This window comes from Aquila chrysaetos, chromosome 4 (assembly GCF_900496995.4).
Source record: "Aquila chrysaetos chrysaetos chromosome 4, bAquChr1.4, whole genome shotgun sequence".
In the NCBI taxonomy this organism is placed as follows: domain Eukaryota; kingdom Metazoa; phylum Chordata; class Aves; order Accipitriformes; family Accipitridae; genus Aquila; species Aquila chrysaetos.
Window position 1 is genome coordinate 67,584,542 of NC_044007.1, and position 20,548 is coordinate 67,605,089.

The 20,548-nt window shown below is 37.1% G+C and overlaps 1 protein-coding gene across 1 annotated transcript in view; it reads left to right on the forward strand.

Annotated features, from left to right (window-relative positions):
• The window catches only part of LOC115340302 (dynein heavy chain 5, axonemal-like), a 170,749-nt gene that overhangs the window by 40,964 nt on the left and 109,237 nt on the right, over positions 1–20,548 (forward strand). Inside the window, exons 31-42 of the mRNA XM_041123013.1 lie at positions 1,385–1,521; positions 2,578–2,740; positions 6,408–6,519; positions 6,848–6,976; positions 8,338–8,537; positions 8,641–8,794; positions 11,188–11,454; positions 11,654–11,782; positions 12,183–12,398; positions 14,008–14,154; positions 15,762–15,934; positions 18,596–18,774. Coding sequence (XP_040978947.1) covers positions 1,385–1,521; positions 2,578–2,740; positions 6,408–6,519; positions 6,848–6,976; positions 8,338–8,537; positions 8,641–8,794; positions 11,188–11,454; positions 11,654–11,782; positions 12,183–12,398; positions 14,008–14,154; positions 15,762–15,934; positions 18,596–18,774 — 2,006 coding nt within the window. The remainder of the gene's footprint in view (positions 1–1,384; positions 1,522–2,577; positions 2,741–6,407; positions 6,520–6,847; positions 6,977–8,337; positions 8,538–8,640; positions 8,795–11,187; positions 11,455–11,653; positions 11,783–12,182; positions 12,399–14,007; positions 14,155–15,761; positions 15,935–18,595; positions 18,775–20,548) is intronic.

Genomic DNA, 20,548 nt, shown 5'->3' on the forward strand with positions numbered 1-20,548 from the left:
ACACAAGGTGAATTTGCACCTAAAAGGAACCTGCTAGAGCACTAAGTTGCCAGTACAGATGGGATGTGTGCGTAGTCCTGTCTGCAGTTCTGCTCTCAGAGTTGTCCAGAGGAATTAATGGAAACACCCTGTGGCTGCTAGCAGTTGTAGGGACCCTGAAAACATCCCCCCTCCTGGAGGTTCAGCTGCCTGGGCTCGGGGCCAGCTTAGAGATAGTGCATCTGAGGGCTTCCCCCTTCCTTCGGTGACAGAGCACTCCCAGGCAGCTCTGCTGGGAAGCCTCAGCAAGGCTGACACCCCTTCCTGTGGGATTTGCTTTAAAGTTGAGGCTTCACTGCTTGGCCCCCTGACCTGACCTACAGCTCCAGCTCTGTCGCAGCCATGCCCGTGCCTGGGCGTGGACCCTACCGAGCTGAACCTGGATTCCAACACACAGACTCACTTCTCATCCTGATCTCAGAACAGCCTGGTAACCACTGGACTGTGTCTCATCCCGGTTACCTTCACTAGACCTGCTCCTGACCCTGACTTGCTGACTCCTCGTCCCTGCTTGACCTTGGTCCCGTGTAATTATTGTGGACTTGTCTAAAGATCTGGACTCTCATTTGAACCTGACTACCATCCCCAGGCCTGCTCTGCTCTCCTTGCTCAGGTACTATGGGACCAGGTCCTGGCTGCATCTGCTGGCTGTGTTACTGCTTTCATCTCATGGTTCCATTTTTCTTGCCAAGAAGCCAGCCTGCACTGCTCTCTGATGCCCATGTGCCTGTATTTCTTTCTAGAACTAACTATGGCACAACAGAAGATGACATGCTTACAGTTCTCCTTGCAAAAATACTATGATGCAGCCAAGAACTGGTCCCAGGCATGAGAGCTGGGGATTACACCCAGTCCTCCAGCTGAGATGTACTCATTAGGGCAAAATTGTATTTTTTTCTGTTATTTTTCTGAGTGCTTAATTATGATTCTAGTATCAGCTACCACAGTTTTCACCCCTGAATTCTATACCTGCTCTCTTTAAGCATATAAATTCTTTAAGAATATAAATGAAAATAATCATTAAAATGTATTTTACAGAAGAAATGGAAAATAACAAAGACAAAACATTTGTAGATCTTTTTAGCTGTTTATAATATGTTTGGTAACCCAGATGAATTTTATTATTAGAAAGTAAATTGAGTTTTCTTTCAGGGACTACTCAATATGTAATGTTGGGACACAATATACTTTGCATTTTCTCTTTTAGTGTCTTTTGTGAAAATTTCTAGAAAAAATGTTAGAAAATATTAAATACTGTTTAGTAAGTAAGGTCTGGGCTATGTTGTGCTTCTTTGTGAAACCTGTATGGTTGATACTTGCACTGAATTTGTTTTGTTTTTTACAGGGGCCCCAGTGAGGAGAATGTTCCTCCCCGTGAAGCAAGTGACAGATTACAGATCTTTCAAGCCAAATTTGATGAACTATGGAGGAAGTATATCTCTCTTTCTGGTGGGGAAGAATTATTTGGTCTTCCTATCACAGGTAGTTTCTCAGGGTGTATGGATACCTGGTCTAGGCTATTAAATTTTTCGTATGGGTCCTGCTAAATGCATTCAGTGCTGGATTCATTGTAGAAAAACTCCTTGCAGTAAATTATTATTGTCTTTCCTATGAAAAGCAGCTGTGTGAAACTGGCTCTCAGTCTGCACATGCATAAACATCAGATGGAAAAATATTGCACCGTTCCGTGTATCTCAGGGTCTAGCTGCTTAGCTCTCTTGCTCTGTCTGTTCAGAGCTAAGTGCATCTTCTGTCTGTATTCTTCCATATCCAAATTTGGGAAACATGCTGCCGAGGTACTGCAGTTGTCACTGCTCCAGATATATAATGAATTCCCTTGGGCTGTGCAACTGATCTGTAATATCCTTATGTCTCCTACTCAGACACGCTTCAAGTTTGGAAGACTGTGGTGTGAATTAAAGTTACAGCAGAATGTATGATAAGCATTTTAATTTGTACATACTAAATTCAGTATATTTTCCTGTCTGAAGACATATGCAATAATCATGATATATTTAACTAGGAATTCCCAAAGATATGAGAGAAGCTAAATAAACCATTTCCATTAAGGAGGTCCATTTTAAATACTTTTATTGTGTAACATACTGTATATTTTTATTTTGAAAGCACACCCCCCATCCCCAAACTCTGCTTCTTAAGTAAATAGTGCAAACTGAGATAGGGGATATTTTAGTTCTTGTCTAAAACTATAGTGCGTTCCTTTGCCATTTCAGCTACTTTTTCAACATTATCTGTCTAACAGAGATAGGTGCAGCACCTCCCTAATAAGATTACGTCTACCATTATAGGAGAATATTTATTTAAAAATCAGCAATATAAACAATTACTGTACAATCTGATGTTCTTTGATAATGTAACTGGAAAAGTTTTTCATACTAGACACTATGTCAAAGACTGCATGTCTGATTTCATACATTTATTAAATACCAATTTTAGAAATACATGGATTTTTATGTTCATGAATACAGTTGTACCTAATGAACATTCACAAATTTCTTATTTTAAAATTTGAAACAGAGTATCCTGAACTGCACAAAATTAAACGTGAGCTTTCATTGCTTCAGAAACTTTACAGTCTTTATAATTCAGTTACTGCTAGTATCGACGGATACAATGAAATACTTTGGAATGATTTAAATATTGAAAAAATTAACAATGAACTTTCGGATTTTCAAAACAAGTAAGTTATTATTTATTGAAGTGCATACAATTTTTATTTCTCAGCTTGCTTTGTTATTTAGCTTGTGAAAATTGCTCTGAAGGGCAAAAATCTGTTGGTTTATTTCAAGCTCAGGCTTGCTCAAGTGCTCAGCACAGCTGCACTAGTTGCAGACTATGGTGCAGTATGCAGCTAGTGCATGACCTTACTTAGCTCAGTCTACAAGTCACTTTAGGCTTGTTGGGGTATACCAACATGGTAGGTTGTAGCTTACTGAATAAATAAGGTGCGTAAATCTGTGGCAAGGTGGTTGTAAGTATAAATAACCTTCATAGCTGATCTTCATATATTACCTTCTCAGTGGTTTAGTTTACAGCTAATCAGTTGTTAGCCCATGATGTTAGACAGAATTTTGAAGTTACTGTCTACTTCTGTGCATTTTTATGTATTGAAATTGTTATTTCAAGAAGGGTAGGTAGCCACACTAAATTCTGAGGGGTTATTTATGAGGTTTGAGAGGAATAATGTTTTCCACATTACATGCAAAATAACTGTTAGGTGAAACCATGCTTTGCTGAAGTCAAAGGAATTTTTCTGCTGTGTTGGTAAAGATGCACCTTTGGTTTTTGAACAGCCGTGGTTGGGTCTGCAAGACTTCCCTGATCCAACTTGTTACTTCTGTCAGAGGGAGTTGCTCAGAACCAACAGGGTTTGGATTGTTTCCCCTTTGCCAGCTTTCTTTGAATTCTGATTCCTGGCACTGGAGAATGGACAGAATTGCTAGAAAAGGGGAAATTTGTTACATGCAAACGTGGAGAGTCTATATGCCGGTCTTAAGTATTCTGTGCATCCATTCCTTTAGAGTAGTTATCTGTACCAGTCTATGTGTTACTCTTAATGGCAATTACAGAATATACATGGGAACCAAATTACATGCAGAAGTTTGAAAATAAATGTGCAATATTTTTATCCTGTGCATATCTATTGGAAAAAAGATGTGAACTGTCTCTCTGTTTTCTTTTATCTTTTATTACTTTTGTACAAGCATTTTCTTCATCTCTTTACACAGTGGCTCTGATCACTTTCTCAGTGAGTTCTGTTGAGACAAGTTCATACTCAATATAAAGAGCTTTCTGTTTTGCAGAGCATCTCTTCTGGAACAACTAGTGTGTGTGTCTCTCTGCTTCACCAGTAGTTCTGATCAGCTTTTGGTTTTGAATTCTCCAATGTGACCTGAGAGAGATTTCACTTACATTTTGGTATTATTCAAGAGATTGAGATCAAATCTGTGTTTTTCATCTCATCCCAAATCTTTGAAAAGCATAGGAAAAGTTAACGTTTGCTCAGGCTTTTTAGTCATATGGTATTTTGAGTGTGTCACCATTTTAGCAGGGTCCATTTCTGTACACACTGAAGGAGTGGGGTGGAGGTTTTCCTCTTTTTTCTTGAGAAACTGAATGAACTGTCTTCTAGTCATTAATTTGAAAAAAAAAAACCTCGTGTTTTTTTTAAATAATAATAGTAAAAATGAATGTATGTGAAATATACATACTTCTGCATTTGGACAATATCTGTAAGACAATATCTGTAATATCTGTATCTGTATAAAGGTTATTTATACTTACAACCACCTTGCCACAGATTTACGCACCTTATTTATTCAGTAAGCTACAACCTACCATGTTGGTATACCCCAACAAGCCTAAAGTGACTTGTAGACTGAGCTAAGTAAGGTCATGCACTAGCTGCATACTGCACCATAGTCTGCAGCTAGTGCAGCTGTGCTGAGCACTTGAGCAAGCCTGAGCTTGATCTCATTTCGGTAGAATTCTGTAATCTGCATCATCATTTTTTCTGTAGTTAATTATATTTTACAGGTTGGTAGGACTCTTTTTATGCTTTCTTCTGCTGGAACTCTGAAGGAAGCCATTGCGTGACAACAGTTTTGAAAGTTATGTGTTTCTCTTTTTCCTTCACATGTGACTTTTTTTTCCTCTCAAGTGTTGAGCTATATTTGGAGGAAGGTGACCACCAATAGGCAGTAAATATTTTTTTGTAATACAAGTCTAACCCAGTACTATCCTTCCTTTGGCAGGCTTGCTAGCATTATTGCTTCAAGCTATTCTCTTTAAAGCTGGAGAAATTTAAACAGTGTACAGGGGGTGCCCACAGAAATAACTAAGATGGTATGCTGTGTTATAAAAGAAGCAGGAATACTGGAAATGCAATTAGTGTTTTAGCGTAATTACAAAGATATGAATAGTTCTTTACTGTAACGTTCTTTTTGCTACCACTTTTAAAAATAGTAATATAATAGAAAATCTAAGATTGTGAAAAGAAGAATCACAACAATAACTATACGTGAAAATAAATCCATTTAAAAAGAGATAAAAAGGATAATTATTTAGAGAAAGCACTTGTGGAAGGGAGCATTACAGAAGTTTGTAATAACAGCTACAGCGAAGTTTCCCTTTATATTTTACTGTATTATAGTGTAAAGAGAATGTCCAGTAAATTTAAGAAGGAAATTTAAACCTGATCAATGGAGTAGTTTTTTAACATAGCGTGTAACTCATGGAACTTGCTGTTAGAAGATATTACTGAGACCAAGGCAAAGAAAAAAGGTATCTGTATAAAAAATTTAGCAGTTTTCATTACCAAGCTAAGAGATCCCATTTCCAATTGCCAACCTAAGAGAAAGTTTGTAAGAATGTTACTTGTTGTGCCTCAGCATAGAAGTAGCCAGGAACTGCCTCTTAAAGCCTTGTCGATACATGGCAGAGTATAATTTTCCATTCTGCAATGTTTTGTCTAGCATATTTAATACTATCTATTGTTGGATTCAACATGAAAGACTACAGTGATTGTTGTAGTGCCATGAGAGTATGCATATGTTCATCTACCTCTTAGCAGCAAGCAGTGAAGAATTCATACATGCTCCAGCATTGTGTGACAGATCTGTCTGATTTTGAGCTGTGAAAAATGGAGAATTTCTTTGAAGAAATTTTTCATTATGGGTTGGTTTTATGCAGCTTTTTATTTCTGCCATTGAGCTGTAAGAGAACTGCTGTCAGTCTTTGGTCCATAGCTTTGGCAGATGAAAATTTGCATGACTTGTTAGAAGCAAGTGGAGCTGTGACAATTCACAGTACAAGAGGTTCTTCATTTTCAAATTTTTTTCATCTTGAAATTGTGCGTAAAGGAAGATTTTTCTTTAAATGTCTTTTGTACAAACTAGGTATAAGATAGGACTTGATTGAAACAGAAGTATTTTTCTGTTTGCAAGCAGGTCAGTTTTTGTTTAGGATGTACTTTATTTTGCTTGAAAAAATATATGTTGTTTAATCCTTTTTCCCCTTCATAAAATTGGGTGAATTTTCAAATTTTTAATAAAACAATGACACTGCAAAAGCTTAGGTTCAGACATGGGTTTGCACATGAAATTAACCTCCTTTAATTCAAACTGAAAGAGAAACCAAGTCATTCTAGTGTGATTTTTACTGTCTTTAGCAGTGTTTCATGCCTGCAGTCAGAAATAATCAGCTATATATTGTTACCAGCTTGCAACTGGATTTTTATTTATGGTCTACCAGTCTACTGGTTGAAAAATGAGAATATATTGTACTATTAAATGGTGGATTGTGATTATTAAGAATAAAATATTTCTTCTTTTTTGTGCTTTTTAAAGAATCCGTAAGTTACCGAAAGCGTTGAAGGAATGGCAAGCTTTTCAAGACCTAAAAAAAAAAATTGATGACTTCACAGAGAGCTGTCCTTTGCTTGAAATGATGGCAAACAAAGTATGTTCAGCATAATAATTTGGAGAGAAGATTAACTTGAAAAACTATTGAAGACTCTGTTGTATGACTATAAGATGCTTTCCATAATTCTTTTTTGTAGATAAAAGCAGCTATATATTCATGACAAAAATCTAATTAGGCTTAGTTACAGAAAAGTAAAAAAAATACTTCATAATGTGATTAGAAGGACTATTAATGCTTTCAATGGAATGGAAATCAAGACTCTTCTATTTGTTTAACAGATGCAGTGCAAAAGTATGTGATCATTCTAGTCCTAAGAATAATACAATTTTAAAAAATCTTCCCTAATTCCTATGAACTTTTCTAGGCTATGATGTCACGACACTGGGAAAGAATTGCACAAGTAACTGGGCATCACTTTGATGTTGATTCTGAAAATTTCTCTTTGAAAAACATAATGGATGCCCCTTTATTAAAATATAAAGAAGATATTGAGGTACATGTACTTTTCTGTTCATTTTTAATAAATAACTTGTGATCCGGGGCTCTGTGCTTTTGAAGTCCTGTTTCTAGGCAGCTTTGTAACATTAAAAAATTTGGCTTTAGTTGGAGAATTCTTTTGAAGAATGGAGTCTGGTAGCTGGTATTAGCAGTGATGGTTAGTTTATTTCCTTTTTATTCTGGAGAAGGATTAAATGGATAGATGGCATTACAATAATCCTTCCATAGAAGGAATTCTGTTGTTTTAAGAGTAGTGTGATTCTGTCATGCTTCTGGTTTAGGGTCTGCCTACTTGTAATTTTTTTCTTCCTTCTAAATGTCTTATCAGAGAGAAAAAATAGTTGATGTAAGTCTGATCCTGTTAAGTGGTCAAAATCCTTGGAACACAGTAGAAGTGGAGGATATAGGCTTAAAGTAGAACAAGGTTCTTTTGTATTTCAAAAGTGACTCTTCACAAGAGCACAGAAAGATGAGAAGGCTTATGTAATGTGCACAAGCTACAAAGCTATTGCCTCCTCCGTCTTGGGGGCAGTGATTATCTAGCGAGTACATTAACTTCATGCTCATTACCTTTTGCAAGAACAAAGTGTAGCTAAAAATAAAGAAGGGAAACCCCAACAGTTTCTAATTTCAGTTCTGTTGTCACTCAGCTAAATCTGTGGTCCCTCCAGAGTAGTGACCTGATTTGTCTTGTTCCACAAAGGAACACTTCTAAGACAAAAACATGAAATCAAACCTCTGCTGTACCCAATTTCCAGACAAGAATTTAAGCCATATGAAAGGTTCAGAGTTACAGCCTTACACTCAAGGAAAGACTTTAAACCTGTGATGGAATCCAACATACTCCTGAACCTGAATTTTGGGTCCAATCTGAGTAGCTGCTCCTTTTCTCTCTGATGCAATAACCAATTTTATGACAGTGCTGTCCTCACTGTCTTGAAGAAGTAACAGGCAGTCATGTTGTCCACATATGCTCTATTCTTGGACTGTTTATTGGTTTTGATTGTTAATGTGTATTTTCCTTAAACCTCTCAGTAGGTATATTTGACTTCAAATTTTAATACTTACAGAGAGGGAAATTCTGCCTGCAGATTCAGTGTGTTAGTGAATTTTCAAAAGTGTAAGGTGCTAGTACTAGTGAAGACAGAGTATAGCCCATAAAATGTTCCAGTTATAAGTAGTACTATAATATAATCTAGTTTGTAATATAATAATTTTGAGGTATTTCAATGTATATTTTCATTAGCTAGGACTTACACTGAAGTCTGGATCTAGCCAATGAATTTTAATTGTCTTTATAAGTGTGCATTATATTAGCCTTAGAGGAATGTAATTTACTAGTTTAATTTTGCACAGGATATCTGCATCAGTGCTGTTAAAGAAAAGGATATTGAAGCAAAATTGAAGCATGTCATCAGTGAATGGAGTACTCATGCTTTCAGTTTTGGGCAATTCAAAACTCGAGGAGAACTCCTTCTGAAAGGATCAGATATACTGGAGAAAATAGCTTTGGTGGAAGACAGCCTCATGATATTGGGGTCGCTCATGAGCAACAGGTACAAAGCTTAATAAAAGCACATATTATGTAAATCTAATCAAACCCAAAAGGAAACAATGATCATCTGAGGTTCTTTTTCCCTTTAACTCATGTTCACACAGGTATAATGCACCATTTAAGTCCACTATACAACAATGGGTTCAGAAGTTGACCAATACTGCAGAGATAATTGAAAACTGGATCACTGTACAAAACCTCTGGATTTACCTTGAAGCTGTGTTTGTTGGTGGAGACATTGCAAAACAACTACCTCAGGTATATTGATTTATGATAACAATATGTTAACGGCAATATGTTGTACCAAGGGATTAGCCACATCACAGAGTTTACTTGCCAATGCATATAATGCATATAAATTTTGTGGGTTCCACATACGTAGTTCAGAAGAAGCTTTGCGAAATTGGACTCTGTCTGATTGAACTGCTTAAAACTTGGTCAAACCTACAGGAACAGCACTGTTTGTAATTCAGGCTCAAATGTTCCTGTCAGCTTGCAATATTAGTGAATCATATGATAGTACAAGGCTCAGGACTACTTGATGGTACAAAACTGATTTATCACTTTTGCCATTTATGCAGACATCCCTTTCTCCCTGGGAGCACATGTTTATAGGCTCTAAGTTATGTAATAATAGAATGACAGATTTTCTGTCTGAATTCTGTACTCACTAGGACTCAATATAATGAAGTCCCACAGAGAGTCACTGCAAGACTTGGGCAGCTGCATGTGTGTTAATCTGTGTGAACTATTGCAACATCTTCAAAAGGCAATTATGAACTTCCACAATAGCAGCTGCAAAACAGTTAAAGAATGATCTGACTTCCTGCAGGAGTGAAATACCAGAATAAGTCATCCTCTCTGTTGTGTCTCCTAATGAGAGGCTTTCGTGTAGTTCTAACACACCACAGTATGGTAGCACTGGACCAACCAGTGCTGTAACTTAACAAAACCATGATTATTGGGAAATTATTAAATATTAATTTATTTCAGGCCACATCTTTTATAATTAAAGGCTTACGATTTCCAAAACTAACATTAATTGTTGTAAGGTAAGTAAAGCTTTCTTAACTGTTATTTAAGATAACAATACTTTTTTTTAGTTTGTGAGATATGTTAATAATTGTTAATGCTTATCAGAGAATCAATAAGCAGTTTTTGTAGATGAACAAATGCTGCAGCACAGCTGAGGCATTTGATAACTGCTAAAGCTGCTTCTTACAAAGATGATACATGAACCAGTATTCTGGGAAAAAGCAGATGTGGTGACTATCTCTTAAGAATGAGGAGAAAGAACAGCTTGGTGGAGGAGTAATGATAGATGAGTGGGCTTAATTGCAATTCCTGGATGAATACTGCAACAAATAACTGTCTGTAAGCATCTGGAAGCTAACAAGCAGATGAATAACAGTCTGTGAATTTTTTAGGAGCAAAACCTGTCAAACAAATCTAATTTATTTTTAGGGTGGGCAACAAGCTTTTGGATAGAAGAAAACCAATAGTTGGTATGTGTCTTGATAGGCTTTTGACATTGTCTCTCATAGTACAATTAGAAAATGAGTTTTAGATTGCTGGCGTGTAAAATGCAGGCATAAAAGTGGAATGCATAAAAGAGCAATAACTGATAACTAGAATATTGTACCTAGTTTTGGCTGAAGAAACATGGACAAATTTAGGAGAGCATAGAAGAGGGTGATAAGAATGAGGAACTATCTAGAAAGGATGATGCACAAGAAAAGATTCAACAACTAGGCTTGCTTGGCTTGAAGGAGAGGAAGAACTGAAGAGAAGACGTGATAAGTTTTAAAAAACATAAGCGTTGCTCTTAACAGGAAGAAAACAATGTGTTCTCTGTATCTATGAATATAATGAGAAATAATTGGTGTACACACAAGAAAGATTAAGCTTAGATATTAAAACAGAGTCACCAATAGCAAAGGTTGCCTAGAGAGGCTTCTGAATTTCCAGTATTGAGCATCTTTAAACACAAGACAGACAGATGTTTTTCAAGAGTGGCATGGGTATGACACTGTCTTGTGACAGGTAAATGGCTTTGGATGGTCTCTTGAGATCTCTTCTAGCTCTCAGATAATTTATAATCCCATTAACATTTCATTTGTTGTAGGTGAAGAGTTTTTAAAATCAGTATACCCAGTGTAGAAAAATACTTATTCTCCAGCTCCCAATATTTGAGAATTTGTCTCTCTTAACCTACAATACCTTACAAGTGCAGCAGCTTCAGAGTATTTATACTGCTTTTGTTTGTCAAGTGTTACTACTAACAACTGTACTGCTCATAACCTGTGTGGAGCAGCCATAACATGACGTTGTGTATTGCTATTAGGAAGACTGTCATTTCTGAGAAGGCTGCTGCTTGAGTTTTCTGGTGTGTTGGAATCCTTGTATATGGACAATTTTGGTGCCCAACATGAAATAAAAGACATTTCCAGAGCTGTCCCATTGGACTCTTTCTCTTGCAATTTGAACTCTGACCATTATAAGCATGCCTATAAATATTCATACATTAGTCCTGCAAAGACGACTTGAACTTCAAGGGAAATATTAAACTGTTACCCTGTCTCATGGAATTCTTTAATTTTTAGAATTTGACAAACATGAGGAAGAGCTAATGTATTTTTCATGTACTCCAGGAAGCCAGAAGATTTCAGAACATTGATAAATCATGGCAGAGAATTATGCAGAGAGCCCATGAAACAACAAACATTGTGCAGTGCTGTGTTGGAGATGAGACTTTGGCACAGTTATTACCACATTTGCTGGAACAATTGGAAATCTGTCAGAAATCACTGACTGGGTATTTGGAAAAAAAACGGTTAATATTTCCAAGGTTCTTTTTTGTATCTGACCCTGCTCTTCTGGAAATCCTTGGTCAAGCATCTGATTCCCACACTATTCAGGTACAAGTAATAAAGCAATAATGTTCTTATGGTCAATATTAGTAAGTGAGGACCACGGAGGATTTTGTTATTTAGTTGAGAGACTTTCTTTCACTTGTGAAAAGATTTATAGAATCTTCTAATACAGGATTTAAAGGCGAAGTAAGAATGCCATATCAGATCAGTTTATGGAGCTTTTTTTTTTCTGATTCTGTTGTAGGCACATTTATTAAGTTTGTTTGACAATGTTAACCGAGTGGGATTTCATGAAAAAAACTACGACCAGATTTTATTGTTTGAATCTCAAGAAGGAGAACAGGTCAATATTATTGAACCAGTTTTAGCTCAGGTAATGGAAGTATATATTGCAGTTTTTCATGACTTCATTTAAAGTAGATTTATATTTTGGAGACCAACAGTATCGCATCATGCTATTATTTGACTAGCTGAATGAAAACCTTCCAATGTGAACAGCAAGAACAAAGGCCAGAAAGGACAGGACATTTGTGTCATTCTGTAACGATTACTTTACCTGTTTTTTCAGCAGTACTGATGTGAAGTGCCAAATCCATCACATATCTCTAGAAGGGCAGTGGAGCAGGAGGAGGAGAGGAATCTTTGAAACATTAGAGAATAACAAAGAGGGAAATGGGAGTATGAAGGCCTGGGAAAAAAGTTGCGTAGGGCTTTTTCTCATTGTGAATTATTCATAAACTAATTCTTTAAAAGTACTTTCTTGTTTATTTCAGGGCAATGTGGAATTCTGGTTAGGTCAGCTGCTGAATGGGATTAGGAAAACAATCCACACCATCATTAGACAGGCATCAATGGCCATTAGCGATTCAGGATTTAAGCTGTATGACTTTCAGGCAATGTTTCCTGCGCAAATAGGACTTCTGGGAATTCAAATGATCTGGACCAGAGATGCAGAGAATGCACTGAACAGTACCAAAACAGACAAAAAGGTAGTATTTAATGAATCTTTGGGGATTAATTAAAAGCATTGTTTGGAACAGTGCATATTGTGAAAAGTTAAAAGTAACATGTAGGAAAAAGCACAAAATACTAGTTAAGTAACCAGAAAAACAAATAAACTAACAGGAAAACAGAATGATAAAAAATGTGTTAAGAGGTCACACTTCATCATCATCCCCCAGCATGTGCTTTAGAATTGTTCCTGATCCTGTGATTTTCTCTATTGTTCTGTCAGTGCAGTCATCTTGGGAAGGGACAATTTCTCAGTTTGGGAATATAAAGAAACTTATCCTATTACTTTCCTAAAATCAAATTTGGAAAGAAATAAGAGCTCCCCAAATTTGGGGAAATAACTGTGCTTCATGGGCATTGGTCTATTAGACTGGTGTATTAGATTCTTCAGTTGATGACCTCTGTTTTTTAGGGAAGGGAAAGAATGGAAGCCTTTTGAGGAGGTGCTGGTTTAATCTCAAACACGCAGAGAAGTCACTGTTAACACCAAGGTGTTATTACTAACACCAAATCTATGAAGGAGGAAGGAGAGGATGTGACCTAAAGAGTTGCAAATTACCATTAATCAAGAATATATAGTGAGATTGGACTAAGAACTAGAAACACCATCCTACCATAAAAGTAAATGCAGGGGAATGGTACCACGCTGTACTTTGATACTGAAGGAAAACTCTAGACTATGGAGAAGACCACTTAGTGCCACATTTTCTGCATTGTACAAAGTTTAAAAAGGGCATAGACCTACTTTTAGTCCACTCCAGTTCACGTACTAACTAGACACAAAGATTCTTTTGCATTAACTAGAAAACAACTTCTGTTTTTTGGGGATGAACTGTGTGTGTATGTTTGGGGGGCAGGGAGGTTGTTTAGTTCTCCTTTAGTTTTGCATTGTTTTTAGCATTCTTTTCTCAACAAACAGTGTGAGTTTTAGGCTTTGCATCTATTTACAGGAAGCTAGTGTGATTGTTCTCTCGCATGTTTGGAATGTATGAGCTGCCCTTTCTGAAACCTCAGCGCTTTATAATTTGTTGTGTACCAGGAACATCACTGATAGGCTGATGCTGTTTACATAAGTCAGTATTGTATCTTGTGGAATTTTGTAACAGAATCTGGTGCCACAAAAGAAATTATTATTTTAGCATTGGCATCTAAAATTACACTACATTTCCCCCCTCCTCTGGTTAAAGGATGTGATAAATCTCCAGGTTCCCATTCCCCCTAAAGAGGAGATACTGCTTGGGCTGATGTGCAATACCCAAAACCAGAGACTGATGGTTCTGAAAATATGCAGGGGTGCAGTCAGCTGAAGATGTAATGTATAGTAGAAGAAGCAACAGTCATGGAATAAAATCTTATGATGTGACCTGTTCACCTAGATATAACCTTATTGTACTCTGTTGCACTAAGAATGCATGCATGGAGGGCAGCCTGCAAATCCAAATTTAGGATTCCAAGCCTAATAAATACAAAGCAGATCATAGATGTCATGGGCCCGTACGTTTGCAGATGTTTTTTGTTTTTTGTTCTAAACATTGGAAGAAAAAATGATGTCTGTATTAATATGGCTGTTCTTTCTATGTGGAAAAGGTAATGCACACAACAAATCAGAAGTTTTTGGAAATTTTAAATGATATGATTGACATGACAACACACAATCTGACAAGAATGGAGCGGACAAAATATGAAACTTTAATCACCATTCATGTGCACCAGAAGGATATCTTTGATGATTTGGTAAGTTTTTGAAAACTTTTAAGGGACTTCCTGTGTGGAATTTTTTGCACATATAAAAAAATTATAAACAAATCTTACAATCTATTTTCTTTGAGTAGCTCTGACATTAGTGCTGTGATACAGCATATCAGATTTAGTTTGATTTCATATAGATGTCATGCAGAGATAAGAGTGAATTATATATAGGTATGTTCATAGGTTCAGACTTCAGTTTTTAAAATGGTTGTTGATAACCATCATGCACAAATTCCCTGTGAGCAAAAGAGTTTAACTTTTTAAATTAAACTATTCTCTCAAATTGAATATTTAATACATTGTTTAATTGAAATGTAAATGGAAAAAAAGTCCCTTTAGTATTGCTATCCATCATGTGATTTCCAGCCTAGCCTATGTGTTGATTTAAGGTAATAGTTATTCAAAGGTAAAAGCGGTGAGGCTCCATGTATTTGAAAAGGGTAGCAACAATAACCAGAACAGATATTTTAATATTTTTTATAATTTAGTTGCATCAGGCTTCCTTCAGATAAGTATATTGAATACATGAAACTATAATTATAAAATAGAAGTAAAATATCTTTCAAAAAGCTTGCATGATGCAAAGGTCAATAATTCAATACTGCATTGTTTAATTTATGCATATATGTTAGAAAGATAAAAATTAAGTGCATGTATAAAGATAGATAGAAAATCTTAAAGAAAAATACTGAATGTTAGAAAGAAAACTGCCAGCTTCTAATATAGGCATGGGGTTTTATCCTCTGCCTGTAATTTTTAATTTATTTTCATAATTATTTTCCTAATGGGACATTTCATTAACAATTAATTTAATGTCGTATCATAATATTAAATTACAGAAGATTGGTTAAATTTAAAGGGTCTGCATGTGAAGTAAAAAATCAGGGGCAAGTCCAAAACTGGGGAAAGGATTCTTAATTGGTACATGTAATACTACCCTTTTCTCTCAAAACATTCTATTCCCTGCTAAACATGTCCTTTTGTGATTGAGAGAAAATAGAGGGAAGTGGCTGAGAATCCAGAACCGCCTCTTCACCTTACACCATGTCTGCAAGGCTGATAACCAGGACTACATATTCCATAAGAGGCCAGTGGTTTTGAGATCAAGTGTCACAAATAATGAAGCAAGATCTGTTAACCTGCCACAACTCTAAATATGTGTGTGGCAACTTCATACTGAAAAATACATCCCAAATAAACAAACACATAGACACGTATACAATATATTCAAGCGTTGTCCATGATTTAGTATTTCTGTGAGTAATAGCACCAGATACCATGCAGTGTAACCAGTATTGTTACTTAGTTTTTTGTGAATTTTTCCATCACTGTTCTTCAATATCTCTGTATCACACAATTCCTAATCTCTGTACACAATTCAGAGGAAAATCAAAGTGGTCAAAAGGTTCAGAGCACGTCATAGACAGGTTTGAAAAGATAATTCTGGATATCTTGACTCCTGACAGATTCTGTGCTTGTTCTTCCAGCTCTTGAATTTATGCATAGTAGATTTTTTTTTTCTGTATGGAATTTAAGATGAATTTGTTATATTGTTTCATTTCTGTGTTAATTATTTTTCTTTTCCATTATAGGTCCGTATGAACATTAAATCTCCATCTGATTTTGAATGGCAAAAACAGTCTCGGTTTTATTTTCTTGAAGACTTGGATAAATGCATTATCCAAATCACTGATGTAGAGTTCACCTACTGCAATGAATACTTAGGGTGTACAGACAGGCTTGTTATAACTCCCTTAACTGACAGGTAGTTATAAATAGAATGCAGTGCATAGTACTGGAACTAAGATTTAATTCCTTTGACTTAATTCCTTTAACTTTCATGAATCAGAATTCTTTCTTTGGTTGCACTATAATGCTGCAGTATCTCTGGTGAACAGCAGAGGCCAGTGCTTATATATTCAGCTAGCGAAAGCAGGCATCCCTAGGAGGGGTCTTGAATTCTCTTTGAGTTTTTGCTTGAGCTATATGTGGTGTGGTAGGCATTGAGAAACCTGTGCTCAAGATAAAACCACCTGAATGCCATACACTTCACCAACCTACACAGAGTGGATCTAGAAAACAATATATTGCTGCTTTCAATAGGTTATTAGTTGCGTGAGAATTTAGGATTACAGCAAGTGATTCATTTGAAGTCACCCTAGAGGAAAAAGCAGTAACTCAGGACATAGCATTGAATTACTAGTGCCAATATGGTTTTAAGCAAGGCCTATGGAGAATTACACAACTACAAACACAGAAAAAGCTTTGAGGGCAAAACATAAGGAGAACTTTTTACTGCTGGAGTGTTAGTTATACAGCACAGTGCAAACTCCATTAAATGCATATTTTCCTAAAGTACTTGGTAGTGCTTCAGCTAGGCAAGAGGCAGATGTATTTGTTATGCCAGAGCTTGTTCTTTTAAGTGCGGATAGGAATGTCAAAATACTGTGCATGTTCAGTCATTTGTTGTGTGAAGAATGACTGCAGGCCGTTGAATTAATGCTGGGATTGTCTTTGCACTCTCTGTGCTACTAGATTTTATTTACTAGTGAAATTTCAGACTTTTGGCAATTTCTGAACCAAAATTATGCCCAGTGAGCTATTTAAGAGAGCCAAAACCCTATGCTTGGATACCTGGCTTTTAATATGTAATACACATCTGCCAAATTCTCTTATGTACCCTACTATTCCTATGCTAGATAGAGATCTGTTTGCAGCAGTAAACATGCAGTTGATTAGTAGGTATGGCAGCACTACCACTCAGACAATATTTTTGCCCACTGGGAGAGACAGTATCAAGAAAATGTCATTCAAAGTTTGTTCACAGAATTAAAATGCAACCTAATTGGTTAGGGATTGATTCAAGGTGCTATGTCACACGAGATTGAAAACTAGCGCAGGGTGGCATTATTGAAGAAAATGAGTCTTTTGAATGAGTTTAAACTATAATAATGACAACAAAAAAGAACAGAGGTATCTGTCTTTGGGCAAACCTAGAAGACCCAAACAGAGCTGCAGGGATTGATGTCTATCCACTGTCATATATTGAAAGAGTATTTGAAGCAGAGATGTTTTCTAGTGTTGGCATGGGAGACTTATGCACCTAAGCAATATTGCATAAGAACAGATTTTATTCCCCTTATAGGCTTTTGCCATTTTAATATTTTTAATATTGCTATATGGACTTGTGTGAGCTTCTGACAATATTCAAGTAATGATATCTTTGCTTTCCATTAATCAACTTGGAGTCAAGTGCTGTTTGGCTAATGAGTTTGTGTTCAGAAAGATTTCTGAAGCACATGATCAATACACACAGGCGGTAGTACATTACATTAAGATAATGGGACTGAAATTGAGTGCTCCTAAACATCGTGTCAGACACAGACCATGTCATGGCAGATACAAAAAATGAAATGCAAGTTCTATTTAGGACTTGTACTATGTATACAGTTTGTCCTTATCTCATTTTCAGTAGCAAAATTGTTAGGAGTGTGTTAACTGAGTGCCTGTTAACTGATTACTGAGTAATAAGATGATAAAGCATTATTACTGCTATTATATTAGAATGAGTACCGTATTATTTTATGGGAAGTGATACTAGCTGGCATCATTTGGGTTTTTTCAGTGCCTATTTTCTCTCCCCAGATATATCATAAAGCTATTGAGTTTCACAGTGTTAAAATGGGCTTACTGGGATTTTGGAACATTGTAGGTTAGAACAACAGTCTTCCTACACCCTTCAGTAGTCTCCACACCATCTGGGGAGGCTGAGACTTAAACCTGAGGATGTCAACCCACGATGGAGGCTGAAGCAGAATATGGTCCTAGGATTAATGGATGCCTCCTTTTCTGCCTCCATTGCCCATTACAATCTTCCCTCTTGCCCATCTCCTCCTGGAACTCGCAGACCTCATGGCTGGCAGCACTGCTCTGGTTTGGCATGCTGGTAGGGAAATGGCAAGAATGGGAGCTGCTTCCAGCCTCTGTGCCTTCCTATTGCCAAATCAGGGAGCCCATCTTGTGTGCTCTGGGGAGAAAGGAGGAGGATGGGAAAAAAGGCAGAAGCCCAGTGAGTCTGGGTGCTGCAGAATGAGGCTGAGTCACGGAGGGAGGGCGTATGATTAGTGTGAGAAAATCACAATACTGCAGTATTTTGGTATTCAGCATTTAGAATTGGCCTGTGCATTTCCTGGGCTGTTGCAGTCATTGCTGTGCTGGACGCTTGCTTTTCTGCAGGTGGAGCAAAGGTGGTACCTGGGGACTCCACAGTGTGCAAAGGGGGTGACTAAGGACTTATCACACTGAAGCGTGCCCATTTCTGCCCCCTTCCCCAGCTCTGTATAACACAACTGCTGTGGTTACATTAATGGACTTCAGGTAATTAATAGTAGAAAAAGATTAATAGAACTCTTTGTTCTGTCTCTAGGTGTTACATCACTCTGGCACAGGCCCTGGGCATGAGTATGGGTGGTGCACCAGCAGGACCTGCAGGGACAGGGAAAACAGAGACAACTAAAGACATGGGCAAATGTCTGGGAAAGTACGTTGTTGTTTTCAATTGTTCAGACCAAATGGACTACAGAGGACTTGGCCGTATCTATAAAGGTAAGAAATAATCTGGTTTGTTCATTTTAGAGTCATAAGTTTTTATCTCTTCACTAGTGAGTTAGCAATGATTAGTAGGGTATTTTCTTCTCTGTTTCCTCTTATTTCTAGACGCTCATCAACTTTTCCTAATATTTAATTATTTCTCCTTTTTTCCCCCCTTTTTTATTCCTGCATGCTTTCCAGTCTTTTTTTATATTCTTGGATGGTATTTCCTATCTATGTCTTCTTTTCCTTTTCCCCTTTAATCCTTTCTACTGATTTTCTTTATGCCTCTATCCTACCCATCCCAAGTGCAGAGGATATTTAGCCCCCCCTTGCCATTTTTCTATCAAGCAAGAGAAACAAATATGAAGCTCAATGATGTTGTGCAAAGCAGGGAAACATGCAAAGTGGTGCAGTGTCTTATTTTGAACTCAAACTTTTTTGAAACCAGGAAAATGAGGTAGTAGTCAAACTCTGATAACTTTTCATGATAAGCAGAGCTTTGAAGTCAGTTTTGCAAACAGTGATCAGGTGATCCAATATCTGTGGACTGCATTATGTCTATTTTCTTGTGTATAGCTACTCCTGGTTATATGGACTGGGAGACCACAGAATGCCACTGTTTTCCTGACTCCTTGGTGATTTCACTTCTTTGTATTAAACTGTTTGTGATGTGTCAGTTCAGACATCTAGCCTCTGTACACTTGCTTTGTTTCTGCCTTCGTATCCTGAGCACTTTGGTAACTTATAGTCATTTCAGATTGAGTCAATAGAGATAACTGCAGCTTGTCATTGCCTTCTTTTAGTAAAACTAGGCACAATTTCTGTGTGTAAGAAAATGAGCTGAGTTTTAGGGCCCAGCTTTCTTTGTTGTTTTTCTATAAGCTGACCATTTTCCATATAGTATTGTCATCATATGCAACAAAAGCTAAGTAATACTGTGTAATGTGTCCTTGTTATCTGGCTGCCTCATTTAATGGCATGCTGTTGTTCAATATAAGTTAGGAAAAATGCTTATAGAAGTCAACAAATTCCTGTTCAGGCAACCATGATGCCTGTGACTGCTTACCTCGGTCAATTTGCTAGTGGGATGGTGGCTTACTTCTCAGACAATTTGCCTGGGAATTAGATAATAGATCCAGCTGAATAGAGCCTGAATAGGGCGATTTTTTTCAGCATTCATCAGACTGTTGTGTGTCTGGGAGAAAAAGTAAGATTCTGTTCTTAGATAAGTCACTGATACTTTCATCTGTGAAGGGCACCAGTTGCTTTGGACTTACTTTCACAACTTGGAAGGGCCTGGCTTGATGTCCTGGTTTTGGCTGGGATAGAGTTAATTTTCTTCCTAGTAGCTGGCATAGTGTTGTGTTTTGGATTTAGGATGAGAATAATGTTGATAACTCACTGATGTTTTCAGTTGTTGCTAAGCAGTGTTTATACTAAGTCAAGGATTTTTCAGCTTCTCATGCCCAGCCAGCAGGAAGGCTGGAGGAGCACGAGAAGTTGGGAGGGGACGCAGCCAGGACAGCTGACCCCAACTGTCCAGAGGGATATTCCATACCATATGACGTCATGCCCAGTATATAAACTGGGGGGAGTTGGCTGGGGAGGGGGGGCATTGCTGTTCGGGAACTGAATGGGCATCAGTCAGCAAGTGGTGAGCAATTGCATTGTGCGTCACTTGTTTTGTATATTCCAATTCTTTTATTATTATTATTATTATTATTGTAATTTTATTATTTTTTTCTTCCTTTCTGACCTGTTAAACTGTCTTTATCTCCAGCCCATG